General features: G+C 47.0%; 2 protein-coding genes across 2 annotated transcripts; one reads left to right on the top strand and one right to left on the bottom strand.

Annotated features, from left to right (window-relative positions):
• Positions 1-411: 411 nt before the first annotated feature.
• trmt9b (tRNA methyltransferase 9B) lies at positions 412-13600 on the top strand. Its single transcript, XM_061218107.1, has 4 exons — positions 412-797; positions 6321-6521; positions 7812-7985; positions 11675-13600. The coding sequence occupies exons 2-4, from the start codon at positions 6368-6370 to the stop codon at positions 12577-12579; spliced, it is 1233 nt and encodes a 410-aa protein (XP_061074091.1). The 5' UTR covers positions 412-797; positions 6321-6367; the 3' UTR covers positions 12580-13600.
• A 1366-nt stretch (positions 13601-14966) lies between these two features.
• On the bottom strand, positions 14967-19814 carry hdac12 (histone deacetylase 12). The gene is given in 9 exon segments (XM_061217767.1): positions 14967-15089; positions 15880-15909; positions 15912-15991; positions 16053-16220; positions 16689-16759; positions 16761-16852; positions 17253-17444; positions 17534-17686; positions 19767-19814. Coding segments are annotated over 9 exon segments (957 nt in total).
• Between the last annotated feature and the right edge of the window lie 242 nt (positions 19815-20056).

Below are 20056 nucleotides of genomic sequence, written 5' to 3'. Positions count from 1 at the left end.
CATAGCCTAGATCAGTCGCGTAAGATAACACGAAATATTTATATCCATGACAACAGAAGAAGCCTGTGCATTTCCCTGTTGTCCTCATTACTCCAGCTATATAAGTTATATAAGCGCTGTTAGTTCTAGTGGCCTGTACATTTTCCACAGTTGGTGGAAAACATAAATGCCATGATTTGTAGTAATGGCAGTAAACGTCAGTTGACTGAATTATTTGTTTTTGTTATTTCTATTGACTTAAATGCCCAACAATGCTATTTTCGGAGCATAAGGGTTTATAATTGCCGGCAGTCAGTTTCCTTCCTCAAGCAGAACATGCCTGTGTTTTTATTGTACTCAAGTCATGTGAGGAAACTGTCCAATAGCAGGCGCCGACAGATCTCTAAATGAAATGTGGTATTTGATCGTAAACGGAATACCAATCCAGCTTTACCCGCGTGTTTGTTATCTATATCGGGCGGTGGTTGGTCAAATATTCCAAATCGATACACCGGAACCGGTGTTTGACCATAACTGCGGGTCCACGTCCTGTGATAGGCTGTATGCTCTTGCAGCGGTAGGCTTCTTTTAGCAAAGATGAGACGCAGTTTTGTTCCTTGGCGTTTTTGATGTCACGGTTACGCTGTAGCTTAAGCTAGCAAGAGATCTACAGGCGTCCACTGCAATGGGAGTGTTGTGGACTAAATGAGTTTGTTAAAGACCTAAGTTTATTGTATTTCCATCTGCCGTTGCCGGAAAACAACAATAGCATCTAAGAGCTAAATTCTTCTCTCAAGTGTCCTCTTATGTAATGGAAGGTAAGAGCTTGTGCACAAAACCTACAGTTTTAATGAACATTATTGCAACCGTGTTTTGGAATAATGTGAAGTAGCCTAAAATCCCGTGTGCTTGTAGGACGTAGTTACGAATAGGCTACCTTTTAGCCTGCAATTCGAGCCATAGCTGTGCACGTCTTAAGTGTGCGAGAGATTGGGAAAAAAAAAAATCGGCTTTAGTTTTAGATTTGATTCAGTGTTCTTAAGTTTTGATATGTCTGTTCAAAACTTGTGGCGTATTCGACGAAAAAACCCCAGATGTTTTCCATAGGCTACCTTCATTGTTAAGGTTACAGCTGCTGTCAGGTGAAGAAGTTTTTTCGCAAATACATTTAATAAGAATCAGTGGTAGCTGCATTTCAGAGTGAAGAAAAGTAGGCTCTGGTCGTCTAAACAGCTGGACTGAATTTAACATTTTAATTGTAAATTGTAGCAATGATGTGTACGTGTTCATACTGCACCATTGGGTAAAATGTTATCGTCGTTCCTTTTAAATCCAGAAATGAAATTTAAACAATGAGTAAGAAAAGCTAAATCTATTTAATTTATGGAACAGTTATGCAGTTGATCAGCTTTTCTGATGGGCCACGTGCATCTGAATGATTAGGGCACAGCATGAAAAGACTAATCTCACAACTCCTTATTGTCACAAGAGGGAACGGACCAGTTAAACCATTACTGATGCCGTCAACTGACAGGTTTTAATAACTTCCCGCATTTGCATGCTTGTAATGAAGCCAACTTGAACGGTTAGGACCTGCAGCTGTGGCTTGGGAGTTGTCCAGAAATCCACCAGACTGTGTAATGTGACACGGATGAGACTAATAGTGTAAGACAGGTGAACTGAATGGTAAGACCAGTCCTTTATCATTGTAAGGCTTCTGCACGTCGTCTTGGCCTCATGGACCATATAATGCTCATGCATTTGCTGGATATTTTCACCCACAATGCACTTATTAATTAATATAAGCCTAAAACATTATTGGTACCAAATTTCGTAGCCTCACATGGTATGTGTTAGCTTTAGCTGCCGTTTTGTATTTAGCTTTTATTTTTTATTTAGAAAAAAAAAATGTCTTTTTTTTTTTTTGTTTATTCACTTCATGTGCTGCTGTTCCTTCAAAAATGTTTTTAGGAATGTGATGCAGCAGAGGTGGTTAATGTGGGTATGCAGGGGATGTGGAGAGTGAGAGTGTTTTTCCTGAATAACCCACAGGAACCCATTTTTGAGGGTGAGGGGAAAATTGAATTGAGTCTCAGGCTTTTTTTTTTTTCCCAGGTTATTTCACCACAGGGATTGCAGAGAGGTGATGGCCAATTATCTATGTTTCAGGGCTGAGTCTGGCGCGGCACAGGGAGGAATTGGTATTAGTGGATTGGTTTGCCGTTCTGTCTCTCGGACACAACATGAGAGGAAACAAGGCCCTGTACCTCTGAACAGATGGCCTTTTTCTGAAATAACCGCCTTGTAGTCTAATTTTAGTCACCATTGTTATTCAGCTGGCTTTCAGTTCGACCGAGATTCACTGCCTCTTATGTAATGTAGGTTTAGTGAATGGAGAGCAATCCCAGGCACAGCTCAGATAGCCAGTTATGTAAGGGTTTGTTTTGGGCTCCTCTTCCAGTGGAGGTGGATCAGAGTGGGTGGTAGTGTGTAATGGTTTGGGAACTGGGCTTCGGAGCTCAAAGGTTGTCGGTTTAATTCCCCGGGAGGGTGTTGGCACAGTGCCACACTGGAGATGGGTGCTTAACCTGAATTACTTCAGTGAAAATATCCAGCTATGAATATGCTCTGTATGTTGAAGTTTCTCTGGGTAAGAGGGTCTAAATGCCAAAATGTAACTGAATGCTCAGAGTTACGGTTTCTTTCTTTCTCTTTCACCGTCTGAAGCTTTCAGAAAATCCCCAGGATCCTTTAAGATCCTGGCAGCCCCAAGCAGCCCGTAGGAGCAAAGAGGCTGCTACGGCAACCTCTGCTACGTGCCATGTCTGGGTGGGCTGAAATGATCTGTGGCTGGAATGAACTGACTGCTTCAGGCTGGGGGCATGGGGGCATGGGGGCATGGGTTGCGATTGGAGTCAGCAGGCAATTGGCATTTAATGGACCGATTGTTGAAAACCTGTCCATCGGATGCCATTGGAAAAATGTAGAAGACACCATGGAGGCAGGGTGAGGACAAGGTCATTTTTCAAAATGTTGATGTAAATCCGTCTCTTTCTGAAACTTTTCTGAGCCTCACTAGATGTCAGGAACCTGGAGCCAGTGCCCCAGTTGGAATGATTGTTTGAAGTGTATTACCGTACTCACTCACTCAGTCACTCAGTCACTCAGTCAGTCAGTCAGTCAGTCAGTCAGTCAGTCAGTCAGTCACTCACTCACTCACTCACTCACTCACTCACACACACACACACACACACACACACTCACTCACTCACTCACTCACTCACTCACTCACTCACTCACTCACTCATCTGCGTTGAGTGTGTGCTACTGTGCAGCAGCAGGGCACCACGCAGCTGGAGCTCTTCACAGAGCTCTTCACAGGGCCCTTCAGCTCCCCTCTTGCGTTCGCTCGCGTGGTTGTGTTGTTTGCGTTCGTTCGCGTGGTTGTGTTGCACTGACCTGGAGCGCACAGTCCATAGTGCGGCGGGCTGAAAATATCTAGGGAAAGAGAGAGCGAGAACAAAATGGTTGAGGTGGGATTGGATGGACGTTTAATGAGCTTGTTTTGTTGCGTTTGTTTTGGCTGTGAGTGAGCTGCTCGCGGCACGGTGTTTATTGGACACTGATGTGGAGACCGCACACGTGGGCGGGAGGGGGGATGACCCTGAGCAGGGTAAAGATTATTAAAATCCTCTTTGAGTCCGAGTGTGCCCAAGAGGTGAAGACGGAGTCCAGGCCAGCATGGCTACAACTCTAAATATATTCCCACTGTAGCTCTCCTTCTCTGTCTCTCTCTCTTCCTCTCCTCCCTCTCTCATTCCGACCCCCCCCTCTCTGTCTCTCTTCCTCTCCTTCTCCCTGTCGCTCCTACCCCCCTCTCCCTCTCTCCCTCTTTCACTTTGAGAATCCCTCATATTTCTTTAGACTGATGGACCTTGGCGAGGCCACTATTTCACTTATTAGTGAAGGGGCAGTACATCTTACCCGTCATATGAGCCCCACTGCAGAGCAGCCCCATTGAAGAAGGCTGCATCGATTTAGTGGGGCATTGAAATATTGACTTTTTCTTGACAAGCAAAAACATTTGAAACCAATCCAGTAAATGAATGGAGATGTTCTATCTGGTTTCTATCCTTTTTTTGCATGGCTTTAGCGTGGCTGGGCAGAGCGTTGAATCGGGGGATTGGACGATACTACATATGCATGCCAGGAAGAGTGAGGGCGCATAGATTGTTGTCTGGGCGTATAGGTTCCGTTGTCTAGCAACCTATTATTGAATATGTGTTCAGGCAGATGGTGCTTTGTTGCTTGGTAGTGAGGTTGGGGATTTAGCAAGCTGTTCCGTTGTTATTAAAACTGAAATAGCTGTAGAGACTCTGCTCACTCTTTCATATATAGGTTTAATATTTTTTATACGTTTGGCTAGCACGGTCTAATTATTGAAGATGCGTTCATGTAGCTTGCTAGCAAGGTCATATTGACTCACAACTAGTTTTTTTTTTTTTTTTTTCTTGCCAGCATATAATCTAAATAATTTTTATGTTCAGCTGAAATGGTGAATAAGATCCTATTATATGATGGGTTATGGCTGGTGTTATAACCCTGTTATGTTCAAGTGTAATAATTTCGGTAACAATGACAGAAATTAAACATAATATACCAGCTGTGTTCCAGGCCATGGTATCTGTTTCCCAGCTGAGATGCAGGCTATTACATCAACAGAATATCTCTCTCTCTCATTTGTGACCTAATTTATCTTTAGAGTAATGGTTTCCATCAGCTTCACAGATTCAATTGCTTTTATGAAGGTGAAATGTGTATTCTAAAAATGAGTGATCTTGCAATGAATCAGTCTTGTATAATTTAACTGCCTGTTTGCACGAGGTATTGCATGGATATAGGCCTATATCATGGCTATTTGAATAAAAGAAAAAGGGTTCTTTGGTTTGTCACAATAGGAGAACCATTTTTAGTTATTTATCGGACAATCTACGTGGGTATTAAAACTGTGACAGATTTAGCCATTTTGCCTGACAAAGAACCCTTTATCTAGATGGGGTTCCTTGCAGAGGAACCATTCCGGGAGTGTCGCCTCTGGCTGTTCTCAAAAATATACATTTCCTAGTATTGTCACGAGAAACAAATACTCCGTAATGATTTCCTCGCAGACAAACACTGTCGCCTAAAGGATGCTCTGACAGGCAAGGCGTGTGTGCGAACCCCTGTAATTTGTCGTGAACTGGCAATTACTGCCTAATGTTGTACATTATAATAACCGTGTTGCTAGGAAAGTGGCTCTATGCATTACAATAAGGACGCAATAGGGAGCAGCAAGAGAGTTCTATCTCATTGGGTAAGAAGGTGCACCCCCTCCCAGCTAGCTGGTTCATTGGAGCCACCTGGAGAGGACCTTGAGAGAGGGAGGTTGGTGTCGTTGGACAAGCGAGGAGTCTCCTAACTCCGCAGCGTTCATTAAGGCCAGTAACGGCCAGCTACGGGCAGGCTGTGGCCAGGTAACCTCCCCTCGTTGTTTTGTTGCTGTTGCCATGGCAGCTGTTAATGATGGGGTACCTGAGGCCAGATGTGTAATTAATGGACTCGCTGTTTCACCGGCTATTTAAGTGGCCTGCATGATGGGAATTTTAGCTCCTATTTAATCCCCCCAACCCCCTTCTGTTCTGACCAATCCTGACCTCAGCACCTGTTCGTTCATTTAAAGCGTTCGCCTATCATCTTTCACTGAACTGTAGTGAGGCTGTTTTACCTTGAAGTGTAAATTTCCATTGGAAAAAGTTTAAATGCAGAGAATAAAACAATCGGCAATATTTTCCAGTAAAAGCTTTTAAACATGCTAAGGAAAGGAAAATTAATAGATGATATAGATGACTGACAAGGATGATGATGATGATGATGATGATGATGATTATTATTATTAACCCTTTACGGTGTGAGATCACAAATACGATTAAAATCCTTGTCGCTTACTTTCCTGAAGAAAATGAATTTTTGAAACCCTTTAGGTTCTAAGATCAAAAATATGTGATTAGAATGTACTTCACTGAACATTCTAATGCTTCTAGAATTCTAGAACACTGACTTTGAATTCTGAGCTCATTGCTGTTGGGTTGCGGTGCTGAGGTGCTGCTGTTGGGTTGTGCTGTTGTTGGGTTGCGGTGCTGCTGTTGGGTTGTGCTGTTGTTGGGTTGCGGTGCTGAGGTGCTGCTGTTGGGTTGTGCTGTTGTTGGGTTGCGGTGCTGTTGTTGGGTTGTGCTGTTGTTGGGCTGAGGTGCTGTTGTTGGGTTGTGCTGTTGTTGGGCTGAGGTGCTGTTGTTGGGTTGCAGTGCTGAGTTGGTGCGCGGCTGCTGTATGAAGCGGGCTGGGGCCAGCTATGGAGGACGCTGCCAGCCAGCTGGAGAGGGACCACGTGCACAGCGTCTATGAGAAGATCGCGCCCTACTTCAACGACAGCCGCTACAAGGCCTGGCCCAAGGTGCGGCAGTTCCTGCAGGACCAGGAGCCGGGGAGCATCGTCGCGGACGTGGGTACGTGGCCTCCCCCCTCCTCCTTCCTCCCTCCCTCCCCTCCACACCCCACAGTGCTCCCTCGTGTCCCCAAAACGGGGTTCTCCCCGCCCTGTGTGTTCAGCCATACCCTGGCCTTCCGTCCAGCCTCGTGCCCTATATTCCTATAGTTCTGAGAAGGGTTTGGTGCTGCTCCTTTCTCCTAAAAGTAGTCCTCACTCTTTAGATCCCAGTCTGCCATTTCCTCCTGTAGTTCTCTTCCACACTGCCCTGCTGTACTCACCCGGTCAGTACTTCCACACCACACCATGTGTTCTGCAGTACGCTGTGGTTTTACCAGTGTCTCTCTCTCTCTCACTTCTGCTTACTGACTCCTGTGCGCTTTCCTGTATCCACAAAGCTATTATAGGTGTTTGTTCTCAGTGCAGTTATATTATGAAGCAGAGCAGGAGATAGAGAGAGAAAGTGTGTGTGTGTTCTCAGTGGACCACCCTGCAGTGTCCACCATGTTAAATAAAACCGTCTTTGTTCTTCCTTCTTGTTCAGAGAGAGCAGAGCAGTGCTCACCTCGAGCGTTTTCAGTTCCTGACGGTGTTGTTTCTCACTCCTCAGTTAGCCTGGAGAGGTGTGAATGCATTATTCCACACACACACACACACACACACACACACACACACACACACACACACACACACACACACACACACACACACGCCCTAAAGCAGTTCCCCGCCGCTGCTGAGTTTCAGCCCTGCTCATTTGAATAACAAATCTTGCTTTATGGCGCCGGGTGCCGTCAGTAACGCACACATTCTCCGCTGCGAGTCCTGACACATTTAATCTGCCGCCAGATTCACAGATAAAGTCAATCACGCAGACGGCAGACATCACATAACCATTCCAGGAATTGCATGCCGTTTAACGGGAGGTAGGGATTTGCAGCAGATGAACTGCCAATCCTTTCTAGCTGGTGATCAGCATTTCCTTTTCAGAGGTAGAATATGGGCGCACTGAGGATCATGCTCTGCATTGTAATGAAATGAATTCTTCACCATGACTGTTCCTTGAGGGGGCTTTAGTTGAAGTATGGGCAGCCTGTAGCGTAGTGGTTAAGGTACATGACTGGGACCTGCAAGGTCAGTGGTTCGGTCCCCGGTGTAGCCACAATAAGATCTGCACAGCCGTTGGGCCCTTTAGCAAGGCCCTTATTGTCGTCTCCTTCTTGGTCTAATCAACTGTAAGTGGCTTCGGATGAAAGCGTCAGCCAAATAACATGCAATGTAGTGAACGAACTGACCGTCGTCCTTACAGGCTGTGGCAATGGCAAGTACCTGGGCATCAACGGGGACGTGTTCAAGCTGGGCAGCGACGTGTGCCGCCCCCTGGTGGACACCGCCCGCGGGCGCGGCTACGAGGTGCAGGTGTGCGACGGGCTGCGGCTGCCCTACAGACATGGCTGCTTCGACGCCGTCCTGTCCATCGCAGGTAGGCCCCCCGTCCTGTCCATCGCAGGTAGGCCCCCCGTCCTGTCCATCGCAGGTACGCCCCCCGTCCTGTCCATCGCAGGTACGCCCCCCGTCCTGTCCATCGCAGGTACGCCCCCCGTCCTGTCCATCGCAGGTACGCCCCCCGTCCTGTCCATCGCAGGTACGCCCCCCGTCCTGTCCATCGCAGGTACGCCCCCCGTCCTGTCCATCGCAGGTACGCCCCCCGTCCTGTCCATCGCAGGTACGCCCCCCGTCCTGTCCATCGCAGGTACGCCCCCCGTCCTGTCCATCGCAGGTACGCCCCCCGTCCTGTCCATCGCAGGTACGCCCCCCCCCCCCCCCCGCCCTGTCCATCGCAGGTACGCCCCCCCGTCCTGTCCATCGCAGGTACGCCCCCCCCCCCGCCCTGTCCATCGCAGGTACGCACCCCCCCCCGCCCTGTCCATCGCAGGTACGCCCCCCCCCCCCGCCCTGTCCATCGCAGGTACGCCCCCCGTCCTGTCCATCGCTGGTACGCCCCCCGTCCTGTCCATCGCAGGTACGCCCCCCGTCCTGTCCATCGCAGGTACGCCCCCCGTCCTGTCCATCGCAGGTACGCCCCCCGTCCTGTCCATTGCAGGTACTCCACCCCCCGCCCTGTCCATCGCAGGTACGCCACCCCCCGCCCTGTCCATCGCAGGTATGCCCCCCGCCCTGTCCATCGCAGGTACACCCCCGCCCTGTGCATCGCAGGTACGCCCCCCGCCCTGTCCGTCACAGGTACGCCCCCCACCCTGTCCATCGCAGGTACGCCCCCGCCCTGTGCATCGCAGGTACGCCCCCGTCCTGTGCATCGCAGGTACGTCCCCCGCCCTGTCCGTCGCAGGTACGCCCCCCGCCCTGTGCATCGCACGTACGCCCCCCGCCCTGTCCGTCACAGGTACCCCCCCCGCCCTGTGCATCGCAGGTACGCCCCCGCCCTGTCCCCGTCTCTGAGCGCCCCCTGTCCCCGTCTCTGAGCGCGCGTCCCAGAGTCCCCCCGCTGGGTTGCTAACGTCAGCGCGGTGGTGTTTACGCGGAGCTGCTGCCCCCTGCAGCGCTTCACTCTGGCGAAGCAGCGAACACAACACGTGGCACACACTCACACTGCGGGGTTTCGTGCCGTCTCTCCTGTCCAGTCGCGCGCGTTTCAGCGCATGTGGTCTCCTGTTCGATCACACACGTGTGCGTGTGCTTCTGGTCTTTTCCATCTGCTGGCGTACACGTGCGAGTATATGCAGTCTCCTGCATCTCGCACGCGTGTACAGCTTTATGCGGTCTCTTCCTTCTACCGACACGCGTGTGCGAGTTCATGTGGTGCCACCCATCTGCTCACACACTTGCGCACAACAGATGGCTGGCCACACGCATGTATTCACTATCCAAAATGCATTTAGGAATTAGTCTCAGCGTCAGTGAGGACTGCCCCTTTTTCCTGTGGCCTTGTTTCTGTAGAAACCTCCTGGGTTGGAATCTGTCCCTCCCTCATTGGTTACTACAGAGCGGAATCTGTCCCTCCCTCATTGGTTACTACAGAGCGGAATCTGTGCCTCCCTCATTGGTTACTACAGAGCGGAATCTGTCCCTCCCTCATTGGTTACTACAGAGCGGAATCTGTGCCTCCCTCATTGGTTACTACAGAGCGGAATCTGTCCCTCCCTCATTGGTTACTACAGAGCGGAATCTGTGCCTCCCTCATTGGTTACTACAGAGTGGAATCTGTGCCTCCCTCATTGGTTACTACAGAGCGGAATCTGTGCCTCCCTCATTGGTTACTACAGCGCGGAATCTGTGCCTCCCTCATTGGTTACTACAGAGCGGAATCTGTGCCTCCCTCATTGGTTACTACAGAGTGGAATCTGTGCCTCCCTCATTGGTTACTACAGAGCGGAATCTGTGCCTCCCTCATTGGTTACTACAGCGCGAAATCTGTGCCTCCCTCATTGGTTACTACAGAGCGGAATCTGTGCCTCCCTCATTGGTTACTACAGAGCGGAATCTGTGCCTCCCTCATTGGTTACTACAGAGCGGAAACTGCAGGCTAGATAATGGGAGGTTGTGCACGAAATGAATCCATTGGTTTGTTTAGAGTTGGTGACTTTGACTCGAGATGCGCGTTAATAATTTCCCCAGTGCCAGTCCTCCCGCCTGTGTGTTTGGCTGCCACAGGGCTATTGAGCGTCAATTTACTGCTTGTCACAGTCATTTGCTCACAGTCCAAGAGATAATACGGTCCAAATATCTTTATTAACGGATTGAGTGATAAAAAAACTGGGCAGGTTACCAGGTTACCAACAAAAAGCTATCCCTAACCCCTGAGCAGTGGGCGTGTGTTGCCGAGGGATTTGGGTCACCGGGCAACGGAGGGAGCATCTTGGGTATTGTCCATATTCAGCAGTATGCGACATGGGCCATTCCAGTTCCAGTAGGACTCTTCCTGCCTGGAGTTGTCAGGGAAATGTCCTTTGACCCCCCACAAGGTGGGTTTTGCACAGTGCAGATGCAACCCCCCCCCCCCCATTGTAATTTAAAATCCTGGGCCCTTTCTTTTTTGTGATCAATTCTTTTTTTTCTTTTTTTCTTATTGATGAGACAGGGATATGGGAAATAAGCATAGAAGTACAGAAATTATATTTAAAGAAGATGCAATACAAATAAAGAATATGGAAAACAGAATAAAAATATACAACTATTAAATAATGGTAATAATAACAACAACAACGGAAACTAATTGCCTCCCTAATCCCCATCCCATAACAAGTCTACACCGAACTGCCTACCCCACTCTCCCCACAGTGTAATGACAAAGGTCTGTATATGAGAATATAAAAGTGAGACATTTAAATTAGTTCAGCTCAGGTGAAAACGGCTGCTTTCCACGCCAGTACTTCCGTCTCTCTGTCCACACAAACACCCTCTGGTGCCCCGTGTCCGAGCAGTAGACAACTCCGTATGAATAATGTCAAGAACGCGCAAATCCAATGGATCTTATAAGGTAAGTGTGGTGGCTTCCACCTCATTGCGAGAACTTTTTTGGCTACTGTGAGTCCAGCTAGCCAGACTGATGCTGCACAAGGCCAAGAGTGGAGTCATCATTTAAAAGCATTATACTCTGAGTACATGGGATCGAGTTCGAGAAACCTGAAGCCACAATTGCTTAACCTCTGCAATCCCAGAATGTATGCATAAAGGTTCCGGTTTGAGTCGAGAAACAGCAGTTTGGGGGGGGAGAGAGCTTCATTTCCTCTGAGTAAGATTTAAATTAATTATTTGATGTTTGGGAATTTACGAGGCAACAAAAACATTTTGCCAAATGCTATCCCAAGTCCTCTTTGCTTGAAAAGATCTCTACTCCATGCATGCAGAAAATTAATATATAATGAGGAAACTAGCCCTCTTGAAGTCTGAAAGGCACTTTCTCGCTGAAATCCAATACTAATGTTGACAGTGATTTTTGATGGTGTGAATAATTTGCCTTCCATCAGGAAAGTGTTTGTGTGTGCAAGCTTTTTTCCTTGCGTCGATTCCTTTAGCAGTTACGCATTTCGATTTTATTCAGGAGTGTTTAATGATTTTGTCATTCATGTGGTTATATTCATAAAACATCCCAAACTGCAAACCGATCAAGGTTTTCAATTGAAATTTCCCTTTTTTTCTCTCATCCCTTAGTCATTCACCACCTGTCCACTAAAGAGCGCCGGGTCCGGGCGCTGAGGGAGATGGCCCGGGTCCTGCGGGTGGGCGGCCGCCTCATGGTCTACGTGTGGGCCATGGAGCAGAAGAGGCGCAAGTTCGAGAAGCAGGACGTCTTCATCCCCTGGAACCCCAACCCGCCCTCGTCCCCCGCCGGCGGGCGGAGGTGGGGGTCGGGCGGCGCCCCCGACGAGGAGCACCGCAAGGCGAAGAGCACGTCGTCCATGGCGGAGGAGGACGAGGGCCCGGCCGGGGCCGAGGGCCCGCGCTCCCCCAAGGACCAGCGCTGGTTCTTCTCCCGCTCCCTGGACTCGGTGCTGGACTTCAGCAGCCTGGCCGCGCCCAAGCCGCCCGGCCGGGAGCCGACCGGGCCCCGCGCCGGGCCGGGGGCCCGCGGGCGGGCGCGGGGAGCGGGGCTCATCCGCCAGTTCTCCAGCATCTTCTCCTCCTGCTCGGCGCACGGCTCGGAGGACGACGTGTTCGGCCCGGCCGACCCGCTGCCGGGCGCCGGGGACACGCCCCAGGGGAAGCCCGTGTTCGGGGCCATCGTGGGCGGCTGCAGCTCCGTGCCGCTGCCCGACCTGGTCACGCACCAGCGGGAGGGGCCGGAGGGGCCGGGGCCCGGGGAGGCGGGCCCAGGGGCCCGGGGGCCGGCCCCGCAGAGACAGGCCAGCTCAGAGAGCCTCCAGGACGTCCAGCTGAGCCGCTGGGACCGGGAGAAGCCGGAGGACTCCTGCCTGCGGTACTACCACGTCTTCAGGGAAGGCGAGCTCCTGGACCTGATCCAGAACCACGTGGAGGAGCTCCACGTGCTGCAGAGCTGCCTGGACCACTCCAACTGGTGTGTGGTGGCCGAGAAGGTCCAGGTCTGGAAGATCTGAGCCCGCGGCACTCCCTGGTAGACCAGCGCGTTTTAAATTCACGTTTACCATTTCTCCTAGGATTTTAATGTTTTTTTTATTTTTATTGTTGTTTTACTGGAAATGATCAAGCTGCCTTTGTTGGGTAACTGTTACTGCCACGAGGACTGTCATCAGCAGTCCTTACTTTGGAGATTTTTAACACATTTACTGTAGGTTTCTGCTTTGTAATTCTCTGTATTTTTAAAAAATAGTGTTCAATGATGCCACTACAGTCGGTGGTTTAAATTACCTTTTGTAATTGTCCCCATGCACATTTTTACTTTTAATCCAACTTTTGCTTTTAGCCAAAGAGAACCAGTCCAGATGGTGTCCCTTACACACTATGGAGTGTCCACGGCTGTCATCCTCTTAGGCACTGTGGAGTAGAGCCAAATGTGTTGCTGTAGTAAAGCAGTGTTTGTGTCATATGCAACAGCTGCCCACGATCTGAAAACGTGAAATCGAAAAGTTGCACATAATTGCTCCGTGCTAAGCAATACGAGCAATCAAGAAAGCAATTGCTTCAAAGATGATATATGAATATATATTTGAGAGAACTGTTAATATATTCTGTGTTTGACTTGTGTTTTAGTCTGACAGTTTGTTGTGTTTTCAAATCGGCGGCCACGTCTCAGAACTACATCGTTTGTTGGGCGCGTCACTGCTAGTGAAACCTCAGAAGTGTTGCACGTTGAGTCTTCACTCCAAAAACTTGAATAATTTTCTCTGTGCTACTGTACACTGTGCAGATGTGAAATCAGTGTTGGTGTGAAAGCTGCTGTAACCTCCTGTTGCATTCGTGTGTAGAAGTGATTTACCCTGAGAACCACTTGTGCTTTTAGCTTTTTTTTAAATTTGATTTTAAATAAAAGTGTTGACAGGATCACTTTCCTCAGATATTGTTGCCATTTTACCTTTCTAATGTTTTACCTGTTGATCTGCTTTTATTTATTTTAGTCTGTGTCTGTTACACTAAATAAATACATTTTGTTCTTGGAAAGGATCTACACTGACGCGTGGCTGAATTGGTTTGTAGAATAAATCCCGTGATGTCACAGTGTCATAAAATGTGGAGCTCTTCTGTGTTCACTTCAGTGCTGCTGTGTTGTACAACAGTGGCTGCGTAACCGTGCAACATCAACCAGGTTGACTTGAAGCCAAAAGTGAAAATACCACTTTTGATCCATATTTTCAATATTATTTCTCCACAATGTCAGGGCTTGCCCTGTGATTAGAAACCCTTGGGCTTCAATCAAAGGCACAAACCCTAGACTGGTGTTTTACAGTCATAATTTAGCTGAAGTACACTGCACAGCCTCTAGTTCAAAATGACACTCCAGATATTTGCAGAACAGAATATACACTCGGTGATCATTTTATTAGGTATTTATTAGACTTATTTCTTAGACGTGTTAGGCTACAGCAAACACACAACCTCTAAGCAGATCTCTGGTAGTGTGCACTTTTTCAGTGGATCTGATCTGAATACCAGAAATTATTTTAACATGGATTCCATGCTCTGTCAGTGATAACACAGCAGTTATTTGTTAGAAAGGAGATTAATTCAAATGAAAATGGAAATATCTTGGCAGGAGGAATACACCTCAGATTGAATTGGGTGAAACGATATACAGAAGCATGCAAAAACTAGTGCTAGGAGCTAAATACATCCCCTGCTGCTAAAACAGAACTTTCTGGAATAGCTAGTTATTTGAATTGCATAGTGCAATAGCCACAGGATGATTGCGTGGACAGCTTTTTCACTTGTAAAAGCAGTATGTGACCCAAATGGGCACCAAGTGCATAGCATGTCACAGACTATGTTTGCATGTTACTCACATTTCTCAAGATGCGTTATTAAGAAGTGCCAAATTAATGCATTTACCTTTCAGAAAGGTAGATGTGTCAAAAACGTTGTAGAATACAGCCAGTAGACAGAAAAGGGCTGCTTCTCACTTTGCTACAGCAGGGATCTAAACCTTTCTCGCCCTGAAGGTGCTTTCTGGAGGCGGGGGGTGGGGTATTCATGAAGAAAGTTGAAATGGGGAAGGGCACTAAAAGAGTTTGCAGTTGCCACCACCCTTAGGTAAAAGGTCAGTTCAGCCTGGGAGTAAGTTCAGAAAGCAGTACTAATGACTTTCTGCTTGTTCTTGGAATCCAGCTAAAGCCCAGGCTCTCAGTGAAGCGATGCCTCACACAGGGGCCCTGACTGTTGCCCACAGGGGCCCTGACTGTTGCCCACAGGGGCCCTGACTGTGGCCCACAGGGGCCCTCACTGTGGCCCACAGGGGCCCTGACTGTGGCCCACAGGCCCGCAGGGAGAAGTGTGTCTGGCTGTACAGTAGCGCAGAGTAGGACGGGAGGGTTTAAAATCCATGGGGGTCCCCCACCCCATTGCACAGCAGCAACTCGTGCACCAGGCTGGCTGCACTGTCCACAGTCAGCCTGCGCTGGATAGTGGTGTAACTGCCGCACTGTCCGCAGTCAGCCTGCGCTGGATAGTGGTGTAACTGCCGCACTGTCCGCAGTCAGCCTGCGCTGGATAGTGGTGTAACTGCCGCACTGTCCGCAGTCAGCCTGCGCTGGATAGTGGTGTAACTGCCGCACCGTTCGCAGTCAGCCTGCGCTGGATAGTGGTGTAACTGCCACACTGCTCAGCTGCCGGACTGCAGAGTGGAAAAGAAGCCTGTGCAGATGGACGTCGCTGTGATGGAAAAGCACTACAATGTGATTGGTCATTCCAATGGGAGACGTGTGAATAAAACTTCTTAAAACATAAATAAAACTCATTTTACATTCCCAATTAGGTTTTTGTTTTGACGTGACTCAAACTCCCATGGTGCAATGTGATATGAATAACAGTCTTGATTCAGGCCTGCAGACATACAGTTCAGAAAAATACATTGGATGGTTAAAACTTAAAAAACAAAAATCGGATGCTCTGAAAAATGTTACAAGATTTTAATATATATATTCTATGTTCACATAGCTGTACTAATAGTTCACAGTATAGTAATAATGTTCCATTTAATTAAACTAACTCCCTTTGTTTTTGTGGAGAACGAAAATAGTATATGACTTGTAATTACATTCCCCACTGTTTCCAGACCTATGAAAGGTGAAAACAAAAATGTATTCAAATATAACTTGAAATTACCAAAAAATATTAACAATAAGCGAACATTTTAGTATTGAGAACAAACTTATTGAACTATATAGTAATTCAACGTGTTTAACAAGCAGCATATTTCAGTGACTCAACATTTGTTGAGCTCTTACCTGTGTTGCAGCCTGTGGACTATGCACTATGTGGAGTGCCTGATTGCCAGACCGTCAATATCTCTGGAGTACCCTCCCCCAATCACTGTAGCAGCTGGTGTGCCACTCTTTACTACAATATCGATCACATACAAGTCTCAGATACAGCCCTACAAAAACAAACCCAGACACACCAACTAATTTGAACATCACGAAATGTATCCACGAAGCCTTTAACAGACTTTACCTTGTTAGGCAAAGTCTCCCATGTTCATCTTCCCGGTGACGATCGACACTTGCGTCAGAGGGCGCTAAATCTGGCCGGAAACTCTTCAGCATCCAGGGCAAGTGAGTCTCAACCGCTCCATAATAGAGTGCACAATCAAGCCTTAATCAAGGTTACCTTGACCGCAGCAGGATGCATTGAAAACAAGAAACAGCCGGTGTGAGGTCAATGATGTCTTCAGACAGATTTCTTTGAAATAAACCTTGTAAATATACCGCAGCCTGGATGTAATGCTCAAGCCAAAGTCTATTTCATCTTAAGCGGGCTGATCTTAGCTTTCATTTAGAAATGGTGACGTGCTCAAGACAGTAATCCAGACAGTAAGGGCAGACCTCAATCTAGTTATCCTGTGTGATCAGAATAGGCTGTAATTACACTATTGGATTTCCATTGACTTTGTTGCATCAGCCAATGTCCATTACTTGGGGATAATTTTCACAAAGTAACATTTTGAGTTTGAGTTTTAATATTTATTTAACCATGCATTTTCACTTCTGTGACAACTCAGGCTTGCTATGAATGCACATAAATGGATTGATGTCACGCTATGAATCCGCAGCAAGATACTCTTTATCCTCCACCGCCTCTTTCACGGTAACGTCAAGGTCACTGCTGCTTCCCACAATGCACAGAGAAGGTGAAAACATCTGGCTCCTCTCTGAAAATGTAGGCTGTGCCATCTCCCCGTGATGTGACAAAAGAGCAAACCTATGTCAGGTTTGGGTTAAAAACAAACACACACACACATTCTTCTGAGAAGGGGAAGAGCTGAGCCACACATTAAAATGTTTCCTTATTCAATTCCAAAATAAAACTTGGAAATTTTAAGATATGTCCATATTTAAAGATAACATCCACGCGCAGAATTTGATGATGGAGGAGCAAAAAGCTGTAGACTAATCGTGGCGTTTTTTGACCGGAAAACGTCACTATAAACACGGTTTCTCTTCTCACTTTCCTTTTGGATGCTGTAATATTACGTATTTTCCTAACCATTATGGAGTTCACTGTATATTCATATACAAACAAGTTATCACACTGTCCTTCGCAGATAAAATAAATAAATTATGTTACTTCGAAAGCGGGGAATATCAGCAGGGCGTCAGACCCCCATTAGACGATTGACACCTGTGCACACACCTGATGCATATCGACAGCAGTGCGCAGTGCCGTCAATCCAGGGAAAACCAGCCCTCTACTGATCATTTTCTTCGATCTTCACGTTTATAAAGTTATCCAGGTACTCCTTTGTGTGCACACTGGCAAGTAGCGCTTCTGAAGCTAAATTAGGTGTCCATACCTTCAAAGGACAAAGGCGAGTCAGACGATTATTCTTTATCTGTACAATTGTCATTAATGTTCAATGCATCCATAACTGCCTGCCGTCGCCTGTTCGTCTGTTGCGACTTGATCTTTAATGAGGAAATGTAGCACACTTGGAAACATCCCCATGGGATATCTGTGGTTTGGCAGGAGATTACACGCGTAATTATTGTGATACACAATTGGGAGGCCTCTTGTTCCACTGTTCTGTGTAGATATCTACAACATGCAAATACAGTTTGACCGCTAGCGTATACCTCTGCGGTTTTATGCGAATAGTTACGGCGTTTAGACTCTTGTTCTAATTCTGTTGGCATTGTCGTGGAAGGCCGTTTGAGGGCGTGAGATGTTTGAAAATAATTTATATAATTCTATACATAAAAACAGAAACGCTGGTGCTGTATACCTATTTGTATGTTCTCTGTGCAAAAACATCTTCCGCGGACCCTGGCGGACATTCATATTCAAAAGTGTCTTCTCTAATATGTACTCAGCCAATGTAGACAGGTTCTATAGCTAAAAGAGTGCAGCATTTAGGCCAGATTCTGCTGACACCAATAAAGCAGATTTCAGTGGAATCTTTGCAAACCGTCAAAGTCTGAGACACGGTTATTGCTCTAGCAAACACATAGCCTACCCTCTAATGAAGGGGCAATAGACCACTGTAAAGGGTCAGCCGAAGAATATTCTAGAACGAAGAATCTTAGCATGTAAAATGTATATAATGTATAGAATTCTCGAATGGATGGCATCAGTACTGCTAAAAATATTCTCACATGCTACACAATATTAACCTCTGTTGCCTCAGATTTGCAAACATGAGTAAGGATGAATAATTGATGGGTCTATGCATAAGCGACTAGCTCACAAAGACATCGATATAAGCCGCAGTAAACCGTGTGGCTGTGGGGTATATGCTAGAGCCCTCTGTGTTGGTTTGCACTTGCCGAGTGGTTTTACTGGATTTCAATAGCGTCTTTTCAGCCCGAGAAGGGCGCACTGCCGCCTCCTGCTGTTGCCGAGAGCGGGGCTTTGTTGCTCCCGCACCGGGGTCCTGTTGCTTTGATACAGCATGAAGTGTCCATGTGACATAATCACCGCACGATTTCCTCTCAAACGGCCAGTGTCATTTGCCCTTTTTAGAGCTTTATTTCTTTGTTTTTGTTTGCTTGTTTAAAAAAAAAGAAGAAGTTATTTTTCTTAAGAAGGAGAGAAAGCACAGTCCATCCTCCTGATGGATTTTTTTCCACTCTAGTCAGACAGGCGGAAAGCGGAGAGGGTTACAGAACGCTAATTGCCATGGGGGGAATCCAATCCGCAGCCGCGTTCGTATAAACATTGACAGCAGTGAAGTGCCCTATGGACTGTGACACGTGGTCTCGTCAGAACAACAGTTCCATAAATAGTGTGATGTACATGCACTCAGATGCATATAGGCAGTTGAATTAATATAACTGGAAAAAAGGTAGGAAAGTCCAGTGGAAAAGGCATCGTTTGAGTGAAGGTCCCTCATCGGTGTAATGTGTCTCGGTCTGGTCGATACACTCTGCGATGTGTCCCCCTGATCACTGCCCCCTGCCCCCACTTACAGAATGGCTTGTTCATTTGTGTCAGATGAAGATCAGTCAAAGATGTTTTCCTGCCCTCCTCAAGTTAATGCTCCTTGCGATAACCATAGGTCATTGATTTTCTCAGCACAGGATTTATTTAAAGATGTATTCACGGCAGACTCGCTCTCACCTCTGGCATCTGGTGAGCTAAATACTGACAGAATTAGGCCAGAACACTGACGGAATTAGACAAAAATATTATGCAGTGCAAATTCAATTCATGTTGTTACCACTTGGGGGCAGTGTGTAGCAAGTTTCACTGATCCCAGTACCTTTGTAAGGTCTCGAGTTTATGTAATATGTGAGCAACATAAGGATACGCATATGACCGTGCTAATAAGAATAATCTCAGTTCCATTACACTTAACAATGTCCGTGGGGTAGGAGAAGGGTCAAGGTTATGTTAAAACAGGAAGATGTTGAACTCTAAAATATATAAAATGTGTTTTATTTGCTTTGAGTAGGTAGAGGGGTAGATGTATAACACACTAATCTGGTGCGTTATTTGGTGTTGAATACATAGACACTTTAATTTTAGTGAACTGGGTTTCTTCGTAATTTTCGCTAAAATAACATTGGTTGCTGTATGGCTCTGTAGCCTATTGTCTACTTCTAATGCATGTATGTTGACAGGGTTCCATACTGTGCAGTCCAGGATTCCCACATCCTGCTGTGTTTCGGGAACTTACCCGAGTGTAGTTCTGCGACTTTCGTTTGCAGTGTGCGATAGTTTTCATGTCCTTACATGACCTCGTCTTACACACAAGCACACCATCGCACTGGTCAATGTCCACAAATACGAATCAGTCTTGTGCAATTGGCTGCCTTGTTGATGCAGTAGCTATTGTATGTAATTTCATAAAATAATTTAAACAGATATAGTACACAAGGCAGAAAATACTAAACAATCATAAAAACATAACCATTACGTAAGCTAATGTTCTACACCAAACAACTATAGGGAAATTGCATGCTTGCA

Source organism: Conger conger, chromosome 13 (assembly GCF_963514075.1).
Source record: "Conger conger chromosome 13, fConCon1.1, whole genome shotgun sequence".
Lineage (NCBI taxonomy): Eukaryota > Metazoa > Chordata > Actinopteri > Anguilliformes > Congridae > Conger > Conger conger.
This window is presented reverse-complemented; position numbering and strand designations above follow the sequence as displayed.

What these genes read in the sequence shown, in the direction of transcription:
- trmt9b (XM_061218107.1), top strand. Translation starts at nt 6,368, where the DNA reads ATGGAGGACGCTGCCAGCCAGCTGGAGAGGGACCACGTGCACAGCGTC. An exon ending in GAGCATCGTCGCGGACGTGG is followed by an intron (nt 6,522 to 7,811) that starts GTACGTGGCCTC and finishes TCGTCCTTACAG; the next exon opens with GCTGTGGCAATGGCAAGTAC. An exon ending in CGCCGTCCTGTCCATCGCAG is followed by an intron (nt 7,986 to 11,674) that starts GTAGGCCCCCCG and finishes CTCATCCCTTAG; the next exon opens with TCATTCACCACCTGTCCACT.